At 40.9% G+C, this 27,075-nt stretch overlaps 1 protein-coding gene across 1 annotated transcript in view; it reads right to left on the reverse strand.

The window, feature by feature from the left end:
- The window catches only part of LOC126187577 (neural cell adhesion molecule 1-like), a 101,856-nt gene that overhangs the window by 42,628 nt on the left and 32,153 nt on the right, over positions 1 to 27,075 (reverse strand). Inside the window, exons 6-7 of the mRNA XM_049928744.1 lie at positions 23,533 to 23,692; positions 12,957 to 13,280 (exon numbers count right to left, since the gene is read on the reverse strand). Of these exons, the coding sequence (XP_049784701.1) occupies positions 12,957 to 13,280; positions 23,533 to 23,692 (484 nt within the window). The remainder of the gene's footprint in view (positions 1 to 12,956; positions 13,281 to 23,532; positions 23,693 to 27,075) is intronic.

Consider the following 27,075-nt stretch of genomic DNA (forward strand, 5'->3'; position numbering starts at 1 on the left):
CCATATGTCATTTGACAACCTGTTTTTACTGTACTACCACCTCGATATGTTAATTTCAATTAGTGGCGTCACTGAGTTGCCGCCTCGACTACCCGTAAATGGCAGCAGCAGCGCTTATCGTTATAAGCCCTGGTGTATTATCTTTGCTGACTGCTATTACTTCCCGGCTGTCGTGTGTTCGGAGTTAGTTCGGAACTGCCAGTGATTTGGGAGGCTCTAACAGTGCAGTTCGGAGCTGGCAGCGTGTGACTTAGGACGCTGCAGAAGTTCAATTGGGGTGCGGCTGCAGTGAGGTCCGGGCAGCCATGACTTGCCCGACGGTAGCCACTTGAGTGCGGACCACCTACGTTTGTCGTCGGTCGGTCGTCTTGTTGGACGACGTGTATGTTGGCCGGCGATTGCTTATGTGTTGCCTACGTGTGCCGACTCGTGATTCGTCCTTGTTATTGCACTGTCACTACCTGTTGTCTCCGTGCTGATGTGTGACAGTCGGTCGGTTAGCGTAGAGCAGTGGGGAAATCTCCGCGGCGCGTGGTTTGGGCGGGCCTGCAGGTGGTCTCTACGCAGTGTCAGAGTGAGTGGGGCTGTTCCCATTGTTATGAGGTCTTGGGCTCACCAAACCTTGACGAGAAAGTTTGGATTGAATTTATCAGAAAGTGAAGACTGTTCACATGTGCCGTCTGGTTCTCGTTGGGACATTCCCGCGAGCAACAACATGTGTGTTCGAGTTGGCGAAGGTTTAGCCACCGTCCGGTGGAGTCTAAATGTATTTGGTTATTTGCAACTGAAGTGAACCGGCGGAATTTCCTGCCTTGTGGCTCTTAACGTTCCGGTTACCTGCCCTGGCCATTGACGCAAATTCAGGCAGTGTCCTTCCCTAACTGTGTTGTCACTGTCCAGCACAGTGTGTACTTTGACAGTTTAATTATGCTTGGTTGTGGGTGTCCACGCCTTTACACTGAACTCCCGGTTGTGCGCTAATCAAGTGGAGCGCAGTACGTTGACTGTCTATTGGTTGGGTTGTGGTCGGATCGAGAATGGTTGGGCTGACTGCCTGTCTCACCTAAGTGAACGTTAGTATTTAAAGTACTGGCCAACACCCCGAAACTTCTGAGCGCCATTAGCTGCACTGCTTTTTCTTATTTTCTATTGTGTGTATTTGCATGGCTCATAGCCGATGGTTTTGAATGAAAGTTGAAATGTTTTTGGTGGCGTTTTAAGTCACAGGCCTTCAGCCACTTTAATATTATAGTTTCTTGCTTATCATGTGTTAGATTGTTTGGGTCTTCAGCCTGATTAATATATTGCTTAAAGATAAAGCCTTGGGCCTTCTGCCTACTAAAATTTACTTTAGTGGTGTTTTAAGTCATGGGCCTTCAGCTGCTTTAAAAATTAAAGTTCCTTGCTTGTCAAGTGTTAGATTGTTTGGGGCTTTCAGCCTAATTTAAGATAAGGCCTTGTTGTTGAGATTTATTTTACCTTGAGTTTTAAGCCACGGGGCCTTCACCCATTTTTAAATTAAGGATCTTTGTCTTTCGAGTATCAAACTGTTTGGGACTTTCAGCCTAATTCAAGATAAGGCCTTCTGCCTTGTGTTTTTTTATTTAATTTTCCCTTGGGTCTTAAATCATGGGCGTTCAGCCGTCATTAAATTAAGGTGGTTGCTTTTCAAGTGTTAGATTTTTGGGCCTTCAGCCAAATTATAGAACTTACTTAACGTGAGGCCTTCTGCCTTCGAAATATTCTCTTGGGGGTCCAAATTTTGAGTTACTTTTTTTTAAAATTAAGGCATAAGATAGTTTGACGTATTCAGCAAATTACTAAGTTCAAGAATTTGTACTGTGATATTTGGTCCTATAAATAAAGCTATATGTGTTCGAGTGTAACTGAAAGCCGCTCATTTTGGCCCCTTTCCTCAATTCCAACTACCTGTCCTGTCCTGCGGGTTTAGCAGGGCGTTTCAGATATGACTTCAGCAGCACAGAAAAAAAACGCGGAAATGTCGCCAGACAAAACTAAACCGATATATGTGCATCTATTAAAAGGCAGCTAAGAGCAGCCTACTGCTGATTCCACCATCATATCTTAGAGAAAGCTGTTGCCGAAATCCGGTGAAATTCTGGTCCTGTGTAATGGGTCGACGACTTCTGTCCAGTCACTCGTTGACCAGTCTGGTTTGGCAAAACGAAAGCTGAGGTTTTAAATTCAAAGTTTAAAAAATCAGTCACGTAGGGGGATCGATTCACCGTCACACACATCCCCGTATAGAGGAGATAGAAAATTGCATGGTAGCATCGAGAAGTAACTCAAAGACTTGAAGACAAATAAGAAGCCAACTCCGGACGGAATCCCAATCCGGTTTTACAGAATCTTCGGCACTGACGCCATAACTTAGGTAGCACTTATAGTGAATACCTCGTCCAACGCAAAGTCTCAAGTGTCTCGAAAAAGGCGTAAGCGACTTCTATACATGGGAAGGATAAAAGAACTAACCCACAGAATTACATACCAATATCGTTTACCATTGGTTTACTGCGGAATTCTAGAACATGTTCTAAGTTCGAAAACAATAAATTTCCTTGAGGTGTAAATGCTTGTCTATAAATCAGCAAGGATTTAGAAAGCTTCGCTTGTGCGGATCTCATCTTGTGCTTTCCTCTTACGATATCCTCCGACCCACAGATGAAGCGCAACAGACAGATGTCATATTCCTAGATTTCCGAAAAGTCTTGGACACAGTGTCACGCTTCAGACGGTCGACGAAGGTCCGAGCATGTGGAATATGTGCCCAGACATGTTAGTAGGTCGAAGAATTCTAAAGTAATAGTGCCCAATAATAAGTACTGCTAGATGACTACTCATGACGATTGCAGTACGTAACAACATCAAAACGAATGTCCGTCTCATTTTAAGTTACCCTTCAAAATCTATGTTACCATCCTGAACTGCTGACAATCTCCAAAATCATACTATCCATCAGACTGCAGCGGCCTACTGATACCCTCCAGTAGCACCCTATCAGCCTCACTTCTGGGCGTAGCAATATCTTTTAATCCATCGTTTCCTGACGCGTCCATCAACACGTGCCTGTTAACCAGCGTGGATTCTGTCGCATCTTCCTGCTATGATGATCAACTCCTCTACGTCATCCTGCCGCCATACCTTCAGTTTCACACCCAAATTCAGCAATTTTTTTGCCTGTTATATTTGAACCTTTGACTGTGTAGGACGCACAATCTCCTTTTCAGACACCATTCATATACACCTCCAGTTAACTATGTCCGCATAATTGTTTCATATTTATCCAAGTACCCATCTATCTGTTCCCCTACATTTCAACCCACTGCACACATAGTCCAAAGCTCCGTCTTCTGACCTCTACATCCGATATGCCCAAACGAATTCCACTAGTTCGCCTCCTCCAGTACGCTGTTGAACCTGTTTTCCTAGTTCGAAAGTAACGATTCGTCCAGTTCGCCCTTATTTTAGCTCAAGGTCAACCCTTCCAAAATCCGGGAAATAATTAAATGAATAACGCCCGACAGCTTGGGCCGCTATGATTTGTACCTCAGCTTTTACAGTCATCCTATCCAGTGAACACTTCAATACGTAGGACTGACCCACGACCGACAACCACTAACCATCCAGCACAAGCACACAGTGGACTAAATTGAATAATACACCCCTCTGTTACCTTCCACAACTACCAGACTTGATCTGACCCATCCTCTCCTATGAAAATGATACTTAGATATCGTCTCCACACAAGCTCTATCATTCCCTCCAAACCATTGAAATTCGTGCGTTCTGCCTTGCTTTCTGCATCTGTTTACCTTCTTCGACATGGATCCTCTAACATATTATCACATTCCCTCTCCATCTCTGCATATCCTATGCCATCCGTAAATCAGATTACAATAAACCCAATGTTTCCCTTTTTGATCACCAATCCTGCTATGCTGCCACTCCTTTACAAACATGAGCAGGCAACACCTTTACATTTTCCACACTCTCTCCCAACGAAATCTCAACAATCTGCTTTCCTCACAAAATGAAATATGCTCCAACATTTACCCATCCTAACGATTATAATTCCATTCCCATATGGGCAGGTTTCTCCTATTACTTTTTCCCTTCCACCTCTCACATTTTCCCCAACTTATCATTTCCTTGTCTCTTTCCGTTTCTTTTTATTGATCTTCTCAATCCATAAACTATTTCTCACTTCCTATCGTCCCAACGATTATGCCTGCTCCATCAATACTGCCCATCACTCCTCCGTTCTTACAGTCCACCCTTCCTATTCTCTGAAACACTTCACCTTTATCTCTTTCAGCAACAGACTGTTTCTTCCTAGGCCCGTGCTCGGCTCAGAGAAATGAAGTGCTTTATTTTTAATTTCACCGATTTTGGAATATGTTTTACATGTTTAAATAGATTAGACGGTTTTTTGTTTACTTTTGGTATTTGAAAAAGTGTTGTAAGCTCTATCTTCATTCGATGTGTCATATTTCACATGTGTATAATAAATATTTTACTGACAGAGGTTTCCGATGGTCGATGTGTTACACCACAGAGGTTATGTGTGTAAGCATTGTGATCTTAGATTGTTAATAGTATTGTCACTACAGTAAGTATTCTATGAGAAGCTTCTGAGAGATTCAGGTGTTTTCCATGCCACTGACGGGATGGAAATGGCTTACAGAGCACAGAGATAAAGATGTAAAGGAGGATAAACTGTGCATCATGATTTTGTAAAGATTAATTGGGCAAGTGAAGATTTTCGAATAAAGTGTAGCTGCACTGCTTGATGTGCCTCCAAGATGGAAAGTTTTACTGAATATTTTTGCAATTGTTTTTTGTTAGATAGTTCATTGTTCAGACGAAACTAAGTAATGTTATCGGTTGACATGGCCTGCACTCAGAGGTTATAGATTGAACTATTCCTTTACCATTGTTAGTAATTAACTTTGTGGCAGAGATATATATTTTTACAATAGATAATTTTTGTGATAAGGATTGTAATAGATAGTCAGTTTCAGTATTTGGAAGCCTTTTTAAAGAGAAATATCGTACAAGCCAGTTACATTATAGGCAGAATACAGGAGACCTTTCAGCGTTAAGCATTTCTTCTCAAAATTATTATCGGGTTCAATTTAGATAAGGTTCAGTTCAGATCACATTTCTTATGCAGACAGTTTTATTTTCTTACTGCAGTGTTACACTTGCATAGGTATCATTCGGTAGTTGGAAGTTAGTTTAGTCAGACTGCGTAAGTAGTATCACAGGGCAGTTTTACAGAAACATTTTGGTAGTTTATTCTTTCATAATTTTTCTACTAATTAATGCAGCGTTTTATCCTGTGAACTTTGTGAGTAGGAATTGCAAGCCAGGTATTGTGACGTCACGTACTGTAGCGCTGCTCACTGTATCGCACAATACAGTACAGCTTACTTAGCTTACACGTTTCTGTGTGTAATGCCATTTGTGTTTCATAATTTGTGCCATTTTTGAGAATTTGTATTGTCTTTGTGTGATTACGGTTTTGGTGAAAGGCAGTTGTATAGTCTGAAGTTCTACTTTTAGGTAATTCAGTGTGAGTTAGCGTTTTCTGGATAGTGTGTGACTGAAAGCTTTTCGGTTGCATTTCATTTTTGGTACCAACTGGGATCATGACTACCAGAATTGTATCTGTGTACTATCTCTCGGCACTTCTGTAGAATCTGATAATGGCATTGTTTTAGAAGTTGTGATGTAGTTAATCAGTAATCTGGATGAATGTATTAATTAATAGAAATAATTTATTAGGTCACTAAGAGCACGAGTATTCGATGGGAGAAGTAACAGGGAAGGTAGGAGGGCATTAAGTCATCACAGAATTTGCCAGTTCAAACTAGGATAGGGGTTCATCATGACTTTGAGCCAATAAGGAATAGTACCATGAACAGATGCAATAATAACGAAACAGAACAACACCAGCAAAGTGAAACACAGCCGAAAACGTAAATCGGCAGATTAGACGATATCAAATATTGTCAGAAATAACTTCAGAAAAAAGAGCAGCTTTTAGTTAAGAAAATGGTTCAAATGGCTCCGAGCACTATGGGACTTACCATTGGAGGTCGTCAGTCCCCTATAACTTAGAACTACTTAAACCTAACTAACCTAAGGACATCACACACATCCATGCGCGAGGCGGGATTCGAACCTGCGACCCTAGCTGTCGCGCGGTTTCGGATTGAAGCGCCTAGAATCACTCGGCTACGCGACCGGCTAGTTACAACAGAGAGCGTAGTGCCGAATGAAGTGACAGTAAATGAACAGAATATGCAACCCGGTGTTACTATTTGCTTAACACATGAACAAAATTGAGCACTAAAATTACAGTCGGAAACAGAAGAAGAACAATTGTGTACCGTTCCATAGAAAGATGACTAACGTACTACGAAAATGATAAATTTGTCGAATAGTACAGATAAACATTCACAAGACAGTTTGCAGATGGTAAGAAGAAACTTAACCAATAACAGGAACGAAAAATAAACAAGATATCTGACACAAATCGAAAGAAAATGTAAACGAGGTAGCGGTGCAAATAATTTGTTATTCCTATGCATACAATGTAAATGAAAAAATAAACGTAGGGAGGCTAAGCGGACACTCTCAGAAACAAAATTTCTCTCACAGGCAAATTAGTGGACGGGCAATACGGCAGAACAAAGAGCATACGAATACACCGAAGAATGGAATAATGACAACTTCAGTTTCAAGCGTTTTCCGATAGTTGGAAGGTTTAAAGTTTCGGAATCTTTGCAAAAATTTAGGTTGTTAACCCCCCCTCTAGCCGCGGCTTCAATACTCTTTTGTGAATGTGTGCAGTGGTGTGCATAGGGTCCCAAGATGATGTTGTGCAGTTACTGTCTTTAGTTTTCTGTACTGCTTCCTATTCTTCTACAAATCTTTGTATCTGTCATAAACAATTTTTCAGTCATCGAACCACCCAGGGAGAAGAGAGGGCAGTTACAGACCAATCTGACTATATTACCCAAAAGTGACATAATTTCTCACGATGACAAAATTTTTTGTGAACAGCTTTATATGGGAAATTTGAGAGTGCTGATAAGAAGCAAAAATAGTATGGTAGTGTGGCAATGTATTAACATTATTTTTGAACTATGTGACTTGTATAGTAAAATGAGAAATTTGTTGCAGCGTAGATATACTGATTGAATATAGGAAAGATTTCGCAACGCATAATATGAATGTGTGGAAGACTATCTAGTAAGTGAGGATCGTTTGCTGTTGTATGTATTTGACAGTGAGAAGTGATTGCCGGACAAGTTATGAATTACGAATAGAAAAGGTAAGGAACAGTATTAGGTAACTAGTTATATGTAAAAGCAATAGGTTAGAGCAATAGCTGATGATGAAATATGTGAAGTAAGATCAGAAATGATAATGTGAGTATTATGAGATAAAGAGGAATACAGAGAAAGGAAATAGGATGTGAGGAAAAGTAGAGAATATTGCAATTAGATGCTACTAGAGATCGTGTCATTATGTAATCCAGAGGACTGATTGGAATTCGGTAAAATAAGAAGTAAGTATCAGGACGTCATTTCTGAAAGTATTTGTATGGAGTCTAGTCATGTATGGATGTGAAACATGGACGATAAATAGTTTGGTCAAGAAGAGAATAGAAGCTTTTGAAATCTGGTGCTACAGAAGAATGCTGAAGATTAGATGGGTAGATCACATAACTAATGAAGAAGTACTGAATAGGATTTGGGAGAAGAGAAGTTTCTGGCACAACTTGACGAGAAGAAGGGATCGGTTGGTAGGACATGTGTTGAGGCATCAAGGGATCACCAATTTAGTATTGGAGGGCAGCTTGGAGGGTAAAAATCGTAGAGGGAGACAAAGAGATGAATACACTAAGCAGATTCAGAAGGATGTAGGTTGCAGTAGGTACTGGGAGATGAAGAAGCTTGCACAGGATAGAGTAGCATGGAGAGCTGCATCAAACCAGTCTCAGGACTGAAGACCACAACAACAACAACAACAACAAGAAGTGAGTAATCTGACATTATGTTTTTGGAATCAGAAATTAATGCGGCAAGTTATGAGTACTGTAATGGTGTAGATCATAAAATTTTAAGAAGCATATTTAAAATAAAACATACAATAAACAGGAATCATAAATTTCATTAGCATAACATCTGGTTATGTAAATAAGACAGTATTTTTGCAAATTTTTCCATAAAGAGATGTTTTTGCCAGTTTTCAAACTTCAAAATGATTCAAATGGCTCTGAGCACTATGGGACTTAACATCTATTGTCATCAGTCCCCTAGAACTGAGAACTACTTAAACCTAACTAACCTAAGGACATCACGCACATCCATGCCCGAGGCAGGATTCGAACCTGCGACCGTAGCAGTCGCGCGGCTCCGGACTGAGCGCCTAGAACCGCTAGACCATCGGGGCTGGCTTTCAAACTTCATGCACACACAAGAATAGTGGAGTGTAACACACCACTTATGTGAACAGTTTGCTAAATAGAACTTAATATGATTTGCTGAGTAGTTGGTAAATGTTCCTCATTTTTGTATATTTGACTTAAACACATATTTGCTAACATTTGTCCATATATTTCTATATATAATGTGCAGTGCTATAATTTTTACTCCTGTATTTTCTGATATATAAATTGGACTTACTATCTATTGAAATGCCTTTTGTGTGTTTAAGGAACTAATAACCACAGGGAAAGTTACAATGAAAATTTAATTTAAAGAAGGTTACCCAAAAGGTGATGGCCAGTATTTAGCTGCTGTTGAAATGAAAGTAGCTCATGAGAAAGTTTGGCAGAGATGCAGAAATGAGGAAAACTGAAATGAAACTAAAGAAAATCCTTTCCTTTTTTTCTTGTAACGTAAGCAATACATTTTTCTTCTCTCTTTTCAATTTAATTTTTTCTGCCATACAATAGATTAACTTGTAATGTGGTAAGATGTACTTACAAATTCAGAAGAACGCAAAATCCCCAAGACTGGGTAAGTTTCACTGAAGCTCGAAATTTAATGCGGACGTCAATGCGAGATGCTTTTAATAGTTTCCACAATGAAATTTTGTCTCAAAATATGGTTGAAAACCAAAAGAGATTCTGGTCGTATATAAAGTAGACCTGTGGCAAAAAACAGTCCATACAGTCACTGTGCTGTAGTGATGAAAATGTTACCGATGATGGTGACACTGAAGCGGAGTTACTAATACAGATTCCCGTAATTCCTTCACGAAAGAAGACGAAGTAAACATTCCAGAATTCGAAACTAGAACTATTGTTAGCATGAGTGACATAAACAGTTGCGAAACAACTCAAATCACTTAAGAAAGTCAAGTCTTTCGGTCCAGATGGTATAACAATCAGGTTCCTTTCAGAGTATGCAGACACAATAGCGCCTTTCTTAGCAATCATATACAACCGCTCACTCGACGAAAAATCTGTTCCTAAAGTCTGGAAAGTAGCACAGGTGTCACTAATATTCAAGAAGGGAAATAGGAATAACCCATTGAATTACAGACCCATATCAATGACCTCAATTTGCAGTAGGATTTTTGAGTACATACTGTACTCGAACATTTTCAGTCACCTTCATGAAATGACTTATTGTTACATAATCAACATGGATTCAGAAAATATCGTTCTTGTGCAAGAAATGACTGCTGTCGATAAGGGATCTCTGATCTATTCCTGGACTTCCAGAAGGCTTTTGATACCGTTCCTCACAAGCGACTATTAATCAAATTGCGTGAATATGGAGTATCGTCTCAGTTGTGTGACTATATTCGGTTTCCTCTCAGAGAGATCACAGTTCGTAGTGATAATCATCGAGTAGAAGTGATATCTGGCGTTCTGCAAGGTAGTGTCATAGGCCTTCTGCTGTTCCTGATTTACATAAATGATCTAAGTGACAATCTGAGCGGCCCCTTGGATTGATGAAGATGACGCTGTAATTTACCGTCTAGTAAAATCATCAGACGATGAATTCCAATTACAAAGTGATCTAGAGAGAGTTTCTGTATGATGCGAAAAGTGGCAATTGGCACTAAACAAAGAAAAGTGCGAGGTCATCCACATGGGTACTAAAAGATATCCAATAAATTTTGGGTATACGATGAATCACAAAAATCTAAGGGCTGTTAATTCGACTAAATACCTAGGAATTACAATTACGAGCCACATAAATTGGAAAGACCACATAGGTAATATTGTGGAGAAGGCGAAACAAGGACTACGCTTTGTTGGCAGAACACTTAGAAGATGTGACAAACCCACTAAAGAGACAGCATACATTACACTTGTCCGTCCTCTGCTGGAATATAGCTGCGCGGTGTGGGTTCCTTACCAGGTAGAATTGACGGAGTACGCGAAAAAGTGCAAGAACCACATTGTGTCGAAGTCAGGGTAGCTTTGGATAATGGGGATGGAATCATCTTCCAAGACCTTCACGTACCATTCGGTAATCACCGTGCCATTATGATATAACGCACCAATTATTCCGTGACTGGACATAACACACCACACAGCACCCGTTGAGGGTGAAGCCGTACCATTCGATAGTCACCGTGCTATCAAGGAATATCGCACCGACTATTCCATGACTGGACATTACACACCACACTGTCAACCGTTCAGGGTGAAGACACTCCTCGATCGAGAAATGCGGTTTCTTAGTTCTCCAAAACGGCCAATTTTGCTTATTGATTGAAGAACCTATCAAAATGTGGGCTTCTTCTATACCGATCCATACTAATTCCCGATCGTGCCCTGCGACCAATCGTGCAGTTTGAATGTCCTAACGCAAACCGTTCAGAATTTATGACGATGTAGTGAGGCTATGATAATAAGAGAAGTGAGGAGAAAGATGGTGAGAAGTAGTGATTATGAAAATGTGAAACGTAATGGCAATAATCAGAGTCAATCTTCTAATGGATTTGTCGACCCATGATTGTTCCCTATCCTTATTGGTCTATAGTTAATTCGTTCCCTGTCCCTACATGTGTCGTGAATGACTTATTTCCTGTCCTTATATGTGTCTGTAGTGGGTTAGTAGTGGTTTGTCTTCTGTGTAGTTGGATAAATTAGTAAAAATGTTATAGTAGGGGGGGGGGGTGCAGAAATAATATTCATTTTCAAATCGTTCTTGCTTTAAGTTATTTTAATAGGTTATAATTTGACTTTTACTATTACGTTTATTTCCTTTTTCCGTTTGTTTTATAAGGTTTGAGACGTTTTACTTGCTAGGAATATTATTTTTGCGTATTTCTACTGCTACGATTACACTACATGTCAAGTTTTACATTAACCCTTATTGATGATTGCTAAGACTTTTGTGCTAGGATTTTATGAAAAATTGACTTTCATCATTTCAGGCATATGTTGTCAAACAAGGCACTAGTTTTTATTTTGCCTTGTATGGCTAGTTAAATATTGTAAAATATGTTCTATTACGTTTCACGTTAGCCTAGTGGACTTTCTAGGGAGATTACTATCACCACCAAAGCACATGCATGCCTGAGATGAAAGAAATGAACAGGTATTAATTATATACTACTGAACACATTCCACCTCTCTTGCTGAGTGTCCACCATGTGAGTCAACTACATTACACTCTCATGTAAGAGAAGACGCTAGAGAGAGTGTCGGTGGAGGACATGTCACTTAACAGAGTTCCTCTAGTTCCCACATATGGATTGTTTGAACACTTTCTGCGGATTTCTTCCTCGACACTCAGCGTTGGAGAATCTTGATTTGTTGTGATGTGACATGAGTATTACAACTGTGTGACTCACTTTCACTTTCCTCCCTGAGGAGAATACTATCCTTCATTTCTCTTGTTAAATCGATTTCACGTTATTCTATTTCTATTTTTACTTAAATATTTGTTGGTTAAGTCATCCATTTACACATAACTCATATAATAATCTACTGCATTATGTATTGAAAATTTAATAACTTTTTATTGCATGTCACTCATTGTACTCATACTTTCGTTGAGGATTTCAATGTGTATTTTTCTTTTGTTTCTGCTCTGCGTTAGAATTTGCTGTCTGCTGCTTCAAAAAACTGTAAGTAGCAAGCTGACAAAATCTAACCCGTAAAAGAGGGAGACAGGGTATGTAACGTTTCTGGTTCAATTTTTGATACTCAAGTAAAGTGATGTAAGCGCTGTTTTCATTCGATGTGTATTTCACATACATACACTGGATATTTCCAAACAGAGGCTTTCCATGGTTGATATGTTACACCCACAGGTTCTGAGTACAAGGAGTGTGGTCTTTAGTTGTTAATAATACTGTCGCTGCATTGAGCATTCTAAGAGCAGATTGTGAGAGAGTTATGTATTGGCTATTGTTACTGAGTGGATGGACATGGCATATGGATCACATAAACGAAGATGCAGAGAATGATGAATAGTGAATTACGATTTTTGTAAAGAGTAATTGGACAAGTGAAGATTTTTGAGTTATGTGTTGCTGCACTGCTTCTTTGCGCATAGTTTTGATGCTTTTGAAACAAGTAAAGTTGTAGTGATATTTTTTACTGGTTTGGGTTAATCAGTGAATTTTCGAGGGAGGAGAAATGTAAATTTCTCAGTTCACCAAGCTTGCACTCAGACGTTACTGAATTTATCACTGGTTAACCATTTTAATAATTAGTTTTATGGCAGAGAAATATTTCTAATAACAGATTTTTATATGATGATTGTAATAGACAACGAGTTTCAGTTATTGCAGTACAGTTAAAATGTCAGTTTCTTTCACTCATCTAACAAGTGCAAAATCCAGTACCGTCACCTCACGAAATTTTTTTTTTCTATTTATGTGTGTTGCCCAGTTACATGTAAGTCAAGAAAGACTTACGAACTACATGTTTTCAGAGCAACACTCACCTGGTGGAACAACATGGAATACGCAAGGCTGCTGCTGCTGTCCCAAGGCGTTTATAGCCGAGCAATAGAAGGTACCGTAGTCCGCGTCCTCCTTGAGCTCGTAGTTTCGCCATGTGGGGCCACCCTTCCACTTTATAGATGGTATGTTCTCCGCACTGGGGTCCCTCGTAGGCGTCAGGAACGGCGCCGTCTCCATCGATCGGCTGAAGATCCAGCGGTAGCTGTCTGGTGGTGGGACGGCGGCCCCGTCACAGTTCAAGTCCAACTGTTTACCAAGGGGTACGGTGTACATCACAGAATGCTGCCATCGGCAGACTGGTTCGTCTGTACAACAAGAAAGCTGTCTTATTAGTCGCAACATTCCTAAATGTACACTTGTGAGTTCTGAGCATCCTATCTATGCTGTTCAATATACTGAAAATTGTGTATTGGGTAACAAACGCCAATTAATGCAAACAAGAAATTAGGTAGTGAGCATTATACATTTTTAGAGGTGATACCAAGAAATGATATAGAGACGAACATATACAATTACTGTAAGGGAGGGTGAATGTAAGACATAGGTAGCATCGAATGTGTGACGGAAATCGCATTACAAGATGCCGATATGACCAATTATAGGTAACTCTGTTTCGAGATCTTATGAAATAAATAAGTCAATGGACATTGAACGAATTCTGTGACGTGTGGCTAGCGTTGTAACAGGTCCATGTAGTCTGTTACAAACTGCAACAGAAATCTGAAAAACTTAAATGGTAAATTATGGGTGAAAGGCAACATGGTCCATCTGAAACTCTGATGGTGACTAAACGTAAAAGATTTCCCAGTATAGTACAGAATCATATTGTAAATAACTATCACTAATGTTTCAGCCTCATTTACAAAGCAGTTCTTCAGGGAATAAGAAGCCCATTGCAACCTTGGCCGATACAGTGATTTCTTCAGTAATGATTATTTACAGTATCACACGGTAGCATACTCAGAAAACTTTCAATTCAATTGACTCTGCCTGTTGTGTTATATGACACTTAGTCATTTCAGTAATGTATGATAACAGTGTCAGCCCAAATGAAACACACTTGTCGCAATAGAGGGTGTCCATACTGTCGAATCAATACAGAGTGTACCCCCCCCCCCTGCCAGCACCGCAGGCGTGTGTTTCCACAAGCAAACTATTATAAAGCTACTGAATGGGGTTCTGCGATAGATTTTGCCAAGTTCAAAGTGGTCCAAATGGCTCTGAGCACTATGGGACTTAACATCTGAGGTCATTAGTTCCCTAGAACTTAGTACTACTTACACCTAACTAACCTAAGGCAGGATTCGAACCTGCTACCGCAGCAGTCGCGCGGTTCCGGACTGAAGCGTTTAGAACCACTCAGCCACCGCGGCCGGCCCTTTTGACAAGTATTAGTCACCTTTTTCTGCAATTCAGCAGTGGTTTTTGCAGGCTCTAGAGAACGAGTAAGTTCCCGGTTCAACATACGACTTCATTTGGCGGCAGATCTAGTGATTTTGCTGGAAAGGGCAATCGTTCTAGACGACGAAGAGCACGTTAGGTCTCATCAGCCGCATATGAATGTAGCCGACATTGGTTACTGTACCCAACTGCAGCACCACATGTCCCCGCGAATTGTAGCTAATGACCCACCACAACATGAAGCCTTATGAGAGATTTCAAACTTTCCCGGGGTACATATTGTTCCACAAAATTTCGACAGAACTTCCGGATGTCTGTAACATCCTGCCACAGTATTTCGGCGCAGAATCTTCTCGCCGTCTTCAGGTGATACTGGCGGAAACGCATTGAGCTCTGGTATATAAGGCCCCGCCGGCAAGTGCGTGGTGTATCCACTTGGCGTTGCACATGCGCTCCTTGACAGCGTCCGATTCTGCTGCGCCACGCACCCTCCTTGGTGAAAATTAAGAGACTGAAACCAAATAGTGCTGTTCCACCTATGCTGGATGGATTGCCTAAGATCCACAAGGATAACGTGCCATTACGTTCAGTTCTGAGTAATACTGGAGCAGCCACATCCGACTTTGAAAAGGGCGTTTTTGCTCAAACCAATGGTAGAAAAATGTCCACATCACATACAGAATTCTATTGATTTCATCAGCCAACCTATGTAACTGCAACTGCAAAGTAATGACTTTTTGAGCAGTTGTGATGTGGTTCACTCTTTACAAATGTACCGCTTACGGACTCACTACATCTCAATGGCAATAGCTTTGGAGCCGGCATTACAGCGCTGTTCGAGCACACCCTCTCCTCTACATATTCTTCATTTAACAACGCGTTTGGTGAACAGTCAGGCAATGTCGCCACGAGGCGTCCTTTATCTCCTTTGGTGGCCACTCTTTTTATGGAAAATTTTGAGGAGCGACCCCTCGCCTCAGCCTCTTTTAAACCAACAGTATTTTGGCGATATTTTGACTATACTTTTATAGTTTGGCCTCATGGTTTGGATCGTCTGGGAGACTTCCTGCAACATCTGAACTCCTTACAAGAAAACGAAAAATTTGCTTTGGAGTTGGAGGGTTGGTTGCTGTTTCCAGAGGCTTTGGTGCCACGTAAGGAAGATGGCGCACTTTGTCATTCAGTATACAGGAAGCTCACTCACATAGACCTGTACTTGGAAGCCGCTAGTTGCCACCATCAGGCACAAACGATGGGCGTTTTGAAGACCTGGATTCACCGAGCGCAAGTCATCTCTGACGCCGATAGTTTGCAAACGGAACCGGAGCAACTGCAGATTGTATTCCGGAAGAATGGGTATTAGTCCCAGAAAGTGGAGAGAGAACTGCAGACCTATAAGCGACAGAGCATAGAAGAGGAAGAGGCCATTAAAGCGACTGCCTGTTTGCCACATATTGGTAACATTTCAGCGCAGATAGGCAGAATAATAAGAAAATATGAAGTAAACAGCAATCTTTCTCACTGCTGCAAAAATTTCGTCGCCGTTTGGATCTGTCAAAGACGACCTAGACCCACGCAAGGCAGGTGTTTACAGGATTCTGTGCGAATGTGGCAAATCTTGTGTAGGGCTAACAACGCGTACTGTACTGGACAGCATTGTAGAGCGACAGTGTCATATTGGCCTCCTTTACTCTATTTCCACTGGTAATGTAATGAATTACAAAGAGACAAGAATTCTGGGCCATACGTCCATCTTTTTGAGTTCTAGTATTACCGAATCCGTGGAAATACGACTGTCTGATAGTAAGGCTCTTACCATTCGAGACAGCGGTTTTCAGTTCAATTCGGCGAGGAATCCAGTCGTTGAAAAACTTCGTGTCGTCCGTAGCCTTAACATCTGACGTCATGAGTCTCTTAGAATTACTTAAACCTAACTAACCTAAGGACAGCACACACAACCATACCCGAGGAAGGATTCGAATCTGCGACCGTAGTGGTCGCCCTTCGTCTCATTGTTGCATAGTTAGTGTTACATTTGTCATCCCTACTCTACTGTATTACTCTGAAATAAAGGAGTTTAAAGCCAAAACTTTATTTTACCGTTATTTTGACACACACATTACACCCTCGAAGTGTGTACAGTTACTTTTGAATCACTGTATATGCGTATGGAAGAAACCACGCAACACGAAGGAGCCCTGCGACGTAAACGAAAGTTGGAATTGTTTTTCTACATCTGAATGGTCGTTGATGTTCCAATTTCGTGCGCGTCGCATAAGAGGAGCGTTAATAGCGCCACTATGAAGATGAAAATCAGATTTGCTTTAAATACAGGTTCTAATGGTCACAGGCGTTAGCTGCCTTTGAGACTGGACGTGGTGAGTTGATGTTAGTCAAGACTGCCCATAAGGCGATATAGACACCTTATCAACACCACACTGAGTTGGAACGAGGACGTCTACTAGGGCTACAAGATGCTCTACGTTCCTTAAGCAATATGGCAGAAAGACGTGGCAGTAATGTAACCGCTGTAGATGAACGCTGGTAGCGGTAGTCACGAGCCACAAGAAGACAGGGCTCCGAACAGCCACATAGTACTGCGGAGAGAGAGAAGGTGGTCGCGTTCGACGTATGCCTCTGGCGCTTCTTAGTGCTTCTGCAGCAGCAATTAGAGCAGCAGCTGGCATGAGAGTGACGCAACGGCTGTTACAAATCGGTTATTTCAATAATATCTCCGAGCCAGAAGTACTGTAGCGTGCATTCCACTGACCCCAAATCACGGCCATTTGCGACTTTAGTGGTGTCAAGCGAGAGCTTATTTGAGGGCGGGGTGAAGGTCTGTTGTATTTTCCGATGAAAGCTGGTTCTGTCTCGGTTCCAATGTTGACAGTGTGTTGGTTAGGAGCCCTGTAGAGGGCCTTGGTCTGCTCGATGGCCAGATGTCGAGCACATATGTAACATCATTGGATGATAACTCAAGCGTCATCCACAAACAACATTAACCATCCCTGTATTGAACAAGTGTAACAGGCATGGAACTCCAACAGCCACACATGTGGCTCTATACAACACAATGCATGCACGTTTTCATGCTTGCGTGCAACATTATAGCAGTTATACCAGTTATTAAGGTACTAGCATTTCAAATGTGCAATAGCTAATCTCGCGCTTTCATTAATCTTGCAATGTTATCCCTTAAACATGTTACTTGTAGAAAAGTATTCCTTAAATTTCATTTCTGTACATTAAGAATTTTTTGGTGTAGCAATCTCAAACTATATGCTGTAGGATTTGCCTTGTTACTAGTGTTAGTGTCACGACTTGCCGTCAGACACCGGTAATGGTATGGCGACGTAGAGTGAAACACAAGCATCAGCGCTCATTATAGTTGTGGACATTCAACGTGTATCTGGAGAAGGTGAGCAGGGCTTTACACCTGAAGCTGGTTTCTCGAATGATCAGTAGTGCGGCCGCTCTTTGGGGTATGGAGAGGTCCACTTTCCACGCCGAGGCTGAAGAGCAATATCCAGATATTTGAATTAACTTACGATTTGGGAACTGGTCCTGAGAGAGGCCGACGGCCAACTTCGCCACAAGCTGTTGAAGCAGTTACTGTTGGCTGAAAATGCTGTACGTGATGTGCGATCTTACAGCAGAGCATCATCTGTGTAAAGACAGGTGAACATCCAATCGTCCAACGTTCGAAGATGGCAGCGAACAATACTGAAATGTTATCTCTAGTACTGTTCCATGCTGTCGTGGATGCACTTCGGACAAAGTTTGTAACCTGGAAGGTAAATATAGTGCGCCATCAACAATATTTTATCCTCTCTTGTGAAGTCAGACCGCCTTTCATTTGGCGATTATGTCGTTATTTCTCTTCCTAGTGTTCTTACAAATGTTTCCACAAAGTTTCATTCTCTTACAATCACACGTTTTTCACAAACGCCCATTCAAGCAACGGAGGTCTGAAGGGCCAAATGCGCTGTTCGGGCCAGGAACTTCTGACATGCGCTTCCCACGCCCGTCCCCGTGGGGACCCAAAGCACGCTCTATTCACCCACAGCATCGTGGCTGTTGACTCTGCTCTGACCAAGAGAACCGCCCACCACTAAGCCGCTGCTACTCCGGCCAGAAACACCTCCTCTCACCACAGCCAGCGCACCGCTGTTCACTCCTGAAGGAACAGCCAACGCCCACTTCCCAGGTCGGAAGCGACTCTACCTCATGAGAGGAGCAGAATAGCGAGCAGTTAAAAATAGGGGGACAACGACCGATGTTGAGTGTGCCAACAGCGACTCATCTTTTAATGTTACAGTACATTACTGCACCTCCTCAATTAGCACATTCCGAAACGAAGTATGGTATCCTTGCATAAAGACGTTAAGAGGCATTTAACACAACACTGGTGACAGAAGAACATAGCATATGAAAGAAACGCAGTAAGGTACGCAGTGGGTGGTAAATACCAGGCTACAAATCCAAAAGTACGTAGATCGTTCCTCAGCCCCTTCTAGGGTTTAAACTGGCACTCATCACTTGTTTCATTTTTTCAAATGTTGGCTGAACTGAAAACTAGCGAGTTGATCTGTGATGCCGTGTTGACGTTAAACTGTAAGCCCCAGTACAACGGGCTGGGTAATTCAATTCAAAGTTTGGAAGAAGGCAACGGCTTACCACCTCCGACAGGAGCACAGCTTAGTAAATGACCATGCTGTGGAAACCAGCCTTCAGGTAACGACAGCTTTGCTGTTGGAAATAACGTGTGGCTAGGGCCTGCCGTCGGATAGACCTTTCGCCTGGTGCAAATCTTTCGAGCTGACGCCACTTCGGCGACTTGCGTGTCGATGGGGAGGAAATGATGATGATAAGGACAACACCCAGTACCTGAGCGGAGAAAATCTCCGACCCAGCCGGGAATCGAACCCAGGCCGTTAGGTACGACATTCCGTCGCGCCGACCACTCACCTACCAGGGACGGACAGCTTTGCTATTAAGGGGTCATTGTACGTTAAATTCGTTGAAATGTGACATTTTCTGATTTCTACTCCGTAATGTACTTTGGAATTTCCTGAACATTTTGGTACATTAAAATCAGACAACTGTGAGACCTTCTAATAATATTTTGAATGTTGACATTTAACTGTCAAATTTCGTGGTTACGGATATACTGCCGCAGTTGAGCAGTCATATCATGGGAGCTAAACAGTCTAGAAGGCTGTGAATTGGTTTTGTGCCTACTGATACATCTCAGAAGCTGGAATTACGAATAAACAAATCAGTCCTTTGTTTCTGATACTAGTTTTCGTTGAAAGTAGTGTGATTATCGGCTGTAAGACTAACGGACAAAGTAACTGATGAATTACAGGAATATTATGGGAAAGCCATTAGAAATAACTGTGACAATTTAGAGAAGACGAAAAGATATTTGTGGAGCACTTTCTTTCATCGAACATCAACCGATGAAAAGCCATGTAATGTTTTGTGTCCACCTCCACCAAACACTTGGTGTAAAAGTAGGCAAGCTGAATTTTCTACCACCCTGCCAGAATTTACACATAGACATTCTCTTCGTTTGTCAGTAATGGAGGGAATCAAGCTGTTTACAGAGATTTGGCATATCCTGAGTTACTAATGAAGTGTTTACATGGGAAAATCCAGAATGTAAATGAGATCTCCAATAATGTGTTGTCCCGTGTGCTTAAAAATCTATTTGTTGGCCTTATGACTAAAGTTAGCAGTGTCTTACCCTGTAGTAACTTTTAATGGTGGGAAGTATAAAAGACATAAGTTTCTGGAGAAGTTAGGGGTAAGATTTGGACGGAACACAGCTAAAGTACTGCGAGAACTGGATGAGCTTCGTGTACATGAAGCAGAGTTAGTTGCTCCGCAAATGAGAAAAGAAGCAAGAAACAAAAGGAGGAGGCAAGCACTGGGCTGTTGTGATATTGAAGACGACACAGACTATGGGCCAGGGCAATTCTAGTGCATAAAATATGCAGAAGTGTAAGTCTGTATAAGAATTTGTAACAAAAAATGTTGCAAACCTCATTATCTATTAACTACATTTTTTTCCATAAATGACCAGTTTTCTGAAAAAGTACCGATGGTACAGACATGAAATTTTCACAGCATGCCAGGTGTGAGATCACATATGGAACTAGATTAATTACAATATTCTGAGTTGTTTTGTTTATTTATTTACAAAATTCTGTAAAAAAATTGAGTGTTTGAAAACAAGATAACATGCCCCACAATACAGTTTTAGTAATAATTCTAATTAAATGTATCTAGAAAGGTGCATTCAATAATTTTGGAAAATTGTAAGTTAATGTTTTAAAAAGTTCCCGAGATAATGGGTCACAAAATTCGATAATTTCACATTTGCGGCATAGGACATACAATGCTCCCTTAAGAGAATTTACATTAATAATCACAAGTATTTTCATTTTAGTCCTAACATTCTCTTTTCCCCAGCTACATAAATATCCTCATTACTTCCAAGTGACACACTGCCTAAATATGAGCCAACAGAAGATGACAGACATCTTCTTAAACATCTGTATATGGTAGTAAGTAATTATTGTATTAAAATAAAGGACATTCTAAATATTATTTTGTAAGTATGAGCCCACAGCCGTTGCAATGCCTGCCCTCAATATAATGTTCTCTTTCACCATGGTGGAAGTTCACCGATAGCAGTGTCAGTCGATAGTAAGAAAGTGGTGTTTTCTCAAAGCAAAATCATTTTTCATAATCCGCTTCCTTGAGCAGAAAGTAAAGGGAAATCGATAACAATAATACACACTACATTCAAAACTCCGGTCTCGTGAACTGAAAAACGGCCGGGAGAGCAGTGTGCTGACCACACGCGCTCCATATCTAGTGACGCCTTTGGCTGAGGACGACACGGCGGCCGGTCAGATACCGTTGGGCCTTCGTGGCCTGTTCAGGCGAGGTGTAGTTTAGTTTTAGCATCAAAACTGCGAGTATGTAAATGAAAAGTTTAACGCGGAGACACATGGTGTTTATCTGAATAGATTATGGTTCCCTCACATGGGCAGTGCCCTTACAAACGCAGAAAAGGTCTCTTAAAGCGTTGAAAGATACGTTTCACGAGGTGAGAGACTGTGACCCAGACATGTGAATGACGCCCCGTATAGAGTCCCAGGATGCTAGCAAAGCATTAAGTTGTAGTACAATAGGGTCTCAATGGATTCTCTTTGACATTCCCGGTCCACCACGCAAAGGTCAGTTTCTGGAAAGGGCATCTGTGAGTTCTACTATTTCTGTAGAACGATTTAAAGGCACATAAGGTGTAATGCGGTCGTGATCTGCGATAATAGCCGCCAGTGTTAGCGGGAACGAGAGCGAGAGGTGAAATCAGATCTGCAAACTTACGCGGACAACAGCAGAAACGAATAAGCTTTTTCTGTAGGTCCCACAATACACAGTTTCATCTCAGCATTTGCCTGGCTTGGTCGCCCAGCCAAGGCTATTGAGGACAGTAATCTTTCTTGTGTTAACGGTAATTGAGTAACCGCTGTTCTTTTACGGCCTGAACGACTTAACAATTAGTTATTTGAACGTATATTACTAAACGTTTATCAATGTATAACAGAAATGTCTGTTTTCTGTTTCTGACATGACAAGTGCACCAGCTCATGAATATGTGGCCCGTGGATATCAACGAATCAGTCGATGGCCGAGAGAAGTTTGCAATCACTTCGTCAAGAAAACCACTGCATATTATTATATTGAAATGAATTTTAATTTTGTAACTCAATTAGCAGTTCTGAAGGATTTCTGTATGAGTTTCTGACAAATTCTAACCGTGCCTGGATTGAGTCAATGCTGAATCAAAGCACTAATGTTATTAAACTCATGCACGTTAATGTGATTACACAGAGTTATAAATCAATTACGAACATTTTGGAGTTGAAGTTGTGGTTTATATACTAAATACTCGCTAAATTAGTCAAGATTAAAGATCATATTAATCTGCAGTTTCTAGAAACAGGAAAAGAAAGGTTTGAAATGCACTAATCATTCAAAAAACATATACCATATAATATGTGAACTAATAATATCTCTGCTCAAAGACATTACTTGAGAAGGAAATGATTGAAATGTATTAATATTAAGTCAGAAAATATCACAAGTAGTTCTAAGACTCAATACCTCTGGCATAGGAATGTGCTGACTTTGACAAGTTTCGTTTAATTAATAGGAGCCTCTGAGGTCATAAGTCTTAAACTTACACAAAATCTTGACTTATTCATTATTTATCAATTTTTTTGATGAGCAATATAATGAATCTGCTTCGTGATGAACGTTACTAGAAATATAATCATTCAAATATACGAATTAGAAAGAGAAAAGCGAAACGGCATATTCACGAAGTTTGCGGCGCTGGTTTCTGGTGACATGATGCTGGACACAGAATGAAGGCGGCCTTACCCATCACAACGTAAGGGAAGCTACTATCGAATTTAGAAGCAACATTATTACGTGGCGACTGTGACAGGACTTGAACGTGCAATCTTATTGTCAAAATGCACTGTTGATGCTGAATTTTGGTAAAAGTCGTCGTATGTGTTACGTAAGCTGTCTGTAAGTTGGTGATGATACAGATCAAGAATAATGAAATTCATTTCTGAAATTTTATTGGCGTTCCCCAACCAAAACCAACTTTCCCAGGAGTACGTCGTTATCCAGAGACAGCACCATTTATCTCAATAAGGACTGGACAATTGTTATCAGTATGGTAAGCATTGATAACAAATATCTAGCCATTATAGAGAGAAATGGTGCGGTGTCCTGTTGACAACGTACTCCTGAGAAGTAGAAGGGATAGGACGATAGGACATCTGTTAAGACATCAGGGAATGACTTCCATGGTACTAGAGGGAGCTGTAGAGGAAGACAGAGATTGGAATACATCCAGTAAATAATTGTGGACGCAGGCTGCAAGTGATATTCTGAGATGAAGAGGTTGGCACAGGAGAGGAATTCGTGTAGTACCGCATCAAACCTGTCAAAAGACTGATCACTAAAAAAGAAACAAAATACAAGTACATACTTGCAGTTATAGACCTGAATTTTGTGCCAATACTTTAAACAAAAATTTCAGTGCCCAGTTGTGAGGTAACTTACGCATAATGGTCAGCGGCAGTGGAGGACTCTCAGTGTCTCCAACTGCATTGGATGAGACGCAGGAGTAATTGCCAGCCATTGTGCGGTTGATGGCGTTCAGACGCAGAGTGAACGTCTGGCTGAGCGGTCCCCTGGAATGAATTTCCTCCAGCAGGCGACCCTGCAAAAGGAAACGAGCAGCAAACCGATACGTTAGCTTCAGCTTAATGTACTTCTGGGCGTTCGGACAAAACAATACATTTTAGAGTCCTTCTCAGCTGCCGTTATCGATTGAAAGTGTCAGTTGTGTTACTGAATAGCGCCGTTCTCTCCAGCGCTTCAGTTTTAACTCTTACAGGTTAGCAGCATTCAACACACTCAAGAGAGCTTAGATTTTTGAAAAGTATCACTATGTTACATGAACATTACAGCAGGGAGTATCAATATTAACGAACGATAAGGGGTCAGACAATATTGGAACCTTTGTATAGATTCCCGTATACCGTTACCACGGAGTTTGTAGTTCATGACTGGTCACCGTGAGCGAGACAGTGCCTGGACAAATGACTTACTCGCCAACTAGGAGCACCCTCATTCCTCGGTATTGTGTGCCGTTGAATCAGCTGCTCCCTGCAGCTACCTGGATGTCTTCATTCTATTTAGGTCTCTATTTTCATGATAAAGAAAAAAAGATTAGGCTCGTGGACCACACCTTAAATATTTCTGTATTGAATGTACCCAAATAAAGCACAACCAACATCTGATGATTCACATAATGGAAAAGACGTAGTGTCTATCAGGATGTCTTCATTCTATTTGTGTCTGTAGTTCCGTATTAAAACAATGATCGGAGATACAAGTCGTAATGGTACTTGAATTACTTAACCATTATGGTACCTCACCCGAACCTCTCGACAGCAGTAATATTCTACTGTATTTCTGTTAACTACTTAACATATTTCTGAGACAACATATTGCAATGATGTTATTCTTATGTGTATTCTTTCTTTTGTCACTATGATCTTTGACGTACTTGTAACTCTGATTTTTGGGTGCGTAAGCGATTATTAGTTGGTTGTTGAGTTGTTAGAGAGTCAGACCTTGAAAAAGTCAAGTGTTGGACGTCATGAAGGAAAGACGCATTACGTAGTCCGCTTATAAAATGTGAACTTTAACAGTGACTGTGAGAGAGATGTTTTCAAGTATGTTTTGTATTGTGAAGTGATGTTTTGTGTTTACGTGGTATTGCAATAAAAGCAATTAAAAGGAAGTGTAACTTAATTTCGGAGTGCTGATTATTTTTTTTACATCACTATTGTGCTACCTTTGAAAGGTTTAATCTCCAAGAATGATTTGTGAAGCGCATCTACAAAACTTTTGAATATAGTAGAATAAAACCTAGGCCTCTTTGCATCCGAGCTTGGAATCATAACGACCTAGATTATCGACAATTGAGCCATGATTTTACGACGAGACCAGCGTGGGAAACACGAAAAGATGAGTGCCTAGTTTTTTGATTATTACATGAAATGACTTTATTAACTATGCTCTAATGACACCTGCCACATAATATGACTGTTGTTGCCCGAAAATGCAGTATTTAGCAGCGTGAGCAACACCACAATCGTTATTAAATGCTGATCTTTGTTGTGGTAGGATTGTTAGAAAGTGGAACTTACTTTAAATGTTACTATACTGAATGTACGCAAGTAAAACACGGCCATCATCTAATGATACTCACAATGGAAATCAGGCAGTGTGTATATTTGCGCTGCATCGACCAAGAGAAAACGCTCACATTTACTATCAAGCACGTGGTCTGCACAGACAAATTAATCACGGAAGTCTATACAGCACGACAGAATCTAATAGCTATATAGAACCGCCACGAATTCACTAACGTTCCGCAGTAGTCCTTTCGTTCAGCACCATTTGAAGTTTATTTGCGTCTCCGTGAAACTGAAATAAAGTTTTAGCCTACAACTGCTATTAATGGCAAAGTTTAAACTCCTTGCTTCTTTGGATTCTTTTCGCTACTTAAGAGAGAAATAGTTTGTATCCTAAGACGTGTCTTTATTTTTATATTACAACTAAAGTAAGTGGTCATTGATATGAGCACAATATGTGAGATAACATTTACAACACTGACGATTAATTTATCACTTTTCAATATAGTCTTTATCTTTGTTCGTAGGTTTTCTCCACCTTGACACAAGGTCATTCATACACCTACAGTCATGCTCCATCACCCACTGACGCAAAGAACGCTTCAAAGGCTGCAGTTCTTCAAAACGATGTCCCCGATGACTTTCTTTGAGTGGGCCGAACTGATGGGTCCGATGGATGATATCATGGACACGTTGGATGTTGTCTGAGGTGAATGCAGTCACTGGCTGACCGTTGCGTGTTTCATCAGCCAACGGTGTTTCCGCTTCAGCTTCGCTACCGCAACGAATCAATTGTCTAACGGTGCTGACGGCCACTGTAGCATATTTATCTACTTTCTTCAGCTAACCTAAGGTGCAAATGGGTGTTTCACCTTCTGCAGTACGGACTGAAATCACAAAAAGCAGTTTTACTCGTCCGTCAGTGAGGGATATTTCGTAAACATAGTGCTGCAATCGTTTTCCTGCAGAACGCTATTACTGTAACAAGCAGTAGATGAAGGTTTGCGGAACCCCGCCAACTACATTTCTAACTTAATGAGGAGGGAAAAGGGTAGCAGAGTTTCGTATCTACTTTCCTTCTGGTACACAGTATGTAGAGGGTCGTCAGAAACTATTTGAAAAGTTGTAAGGGCATCGCACACTAGCTCGTGTTGCGAAATAACTACTCACAAAAAAGTCGATACGTTGCCGCGTTATTGAGTTAATCAGCATTGTTCTTGTTGTTGTTGTTGTTGTTCTGGTCTTCAGTCCTGAGACTGGTTTGATGCAGCTCTCCATGCTACTCTATCCTGTGCAAGCTTCTTCATCTTTCAGTACTTTCCGCAAGCTACATCCTTCTCTATCTGCCTAGTGTATTCAATTATTGGTGTCCCTCTACGATTTTTACCCTCCACTCTGCCCTCCAATGCTAAATTTGTGACCCCTTGATGCCTTAGAACATGTCCTACCCACCAGTCCCTTCTTCTTGTAAAGTAGTGCCACAAACTCCTCTTCTCTCCAATTCCATGTTTCACTTCCATACATGACTAGACTCCATACAAATACTTTCAGAAACGACTTCCTGACACTTAAATCTATACTCGATGTTAACAAATTTGTCTTCTTAAGAAACGCTTTTCTTGCCATTGCCAGTCTACATTTTATATCCTCTCTACTTCGACCATCATCTGTTATTTTGCTCCCCAAGTAGCATAACTCCTTTACTACTTTAAGTGTCTCATTTCCTAATCTAATTCCATCCGCATCAGCCGACTTAATTCGACTACATTCCATTATCCTCGTTTTGCTTTTGTTGATGTTCATCTTATATACTCCTTTCAAGACACTGTCCATTCCGTTCAACTGCTCTTCCAAGTCCTTTGCTGTCTCTGCCAGAATTACAATGTCGTTGTCGAAA

The sequence above is a fragment of the Schistocerca cancellata genome, chromosome 5 (assembly GCF_023864275.1).
Source record: "Schistocerca cancellata isolate TAMUIC-IGC-003103 chromosome 5, iqSchCanc2.1, whole genome shotgun sequence".
Lineage (NCBI taxonomy): Eukaryota > Metazoa > Arthropoda > Insecta > Orthoptera > Acrididae > Schistocerca > Schistocerca cancellata.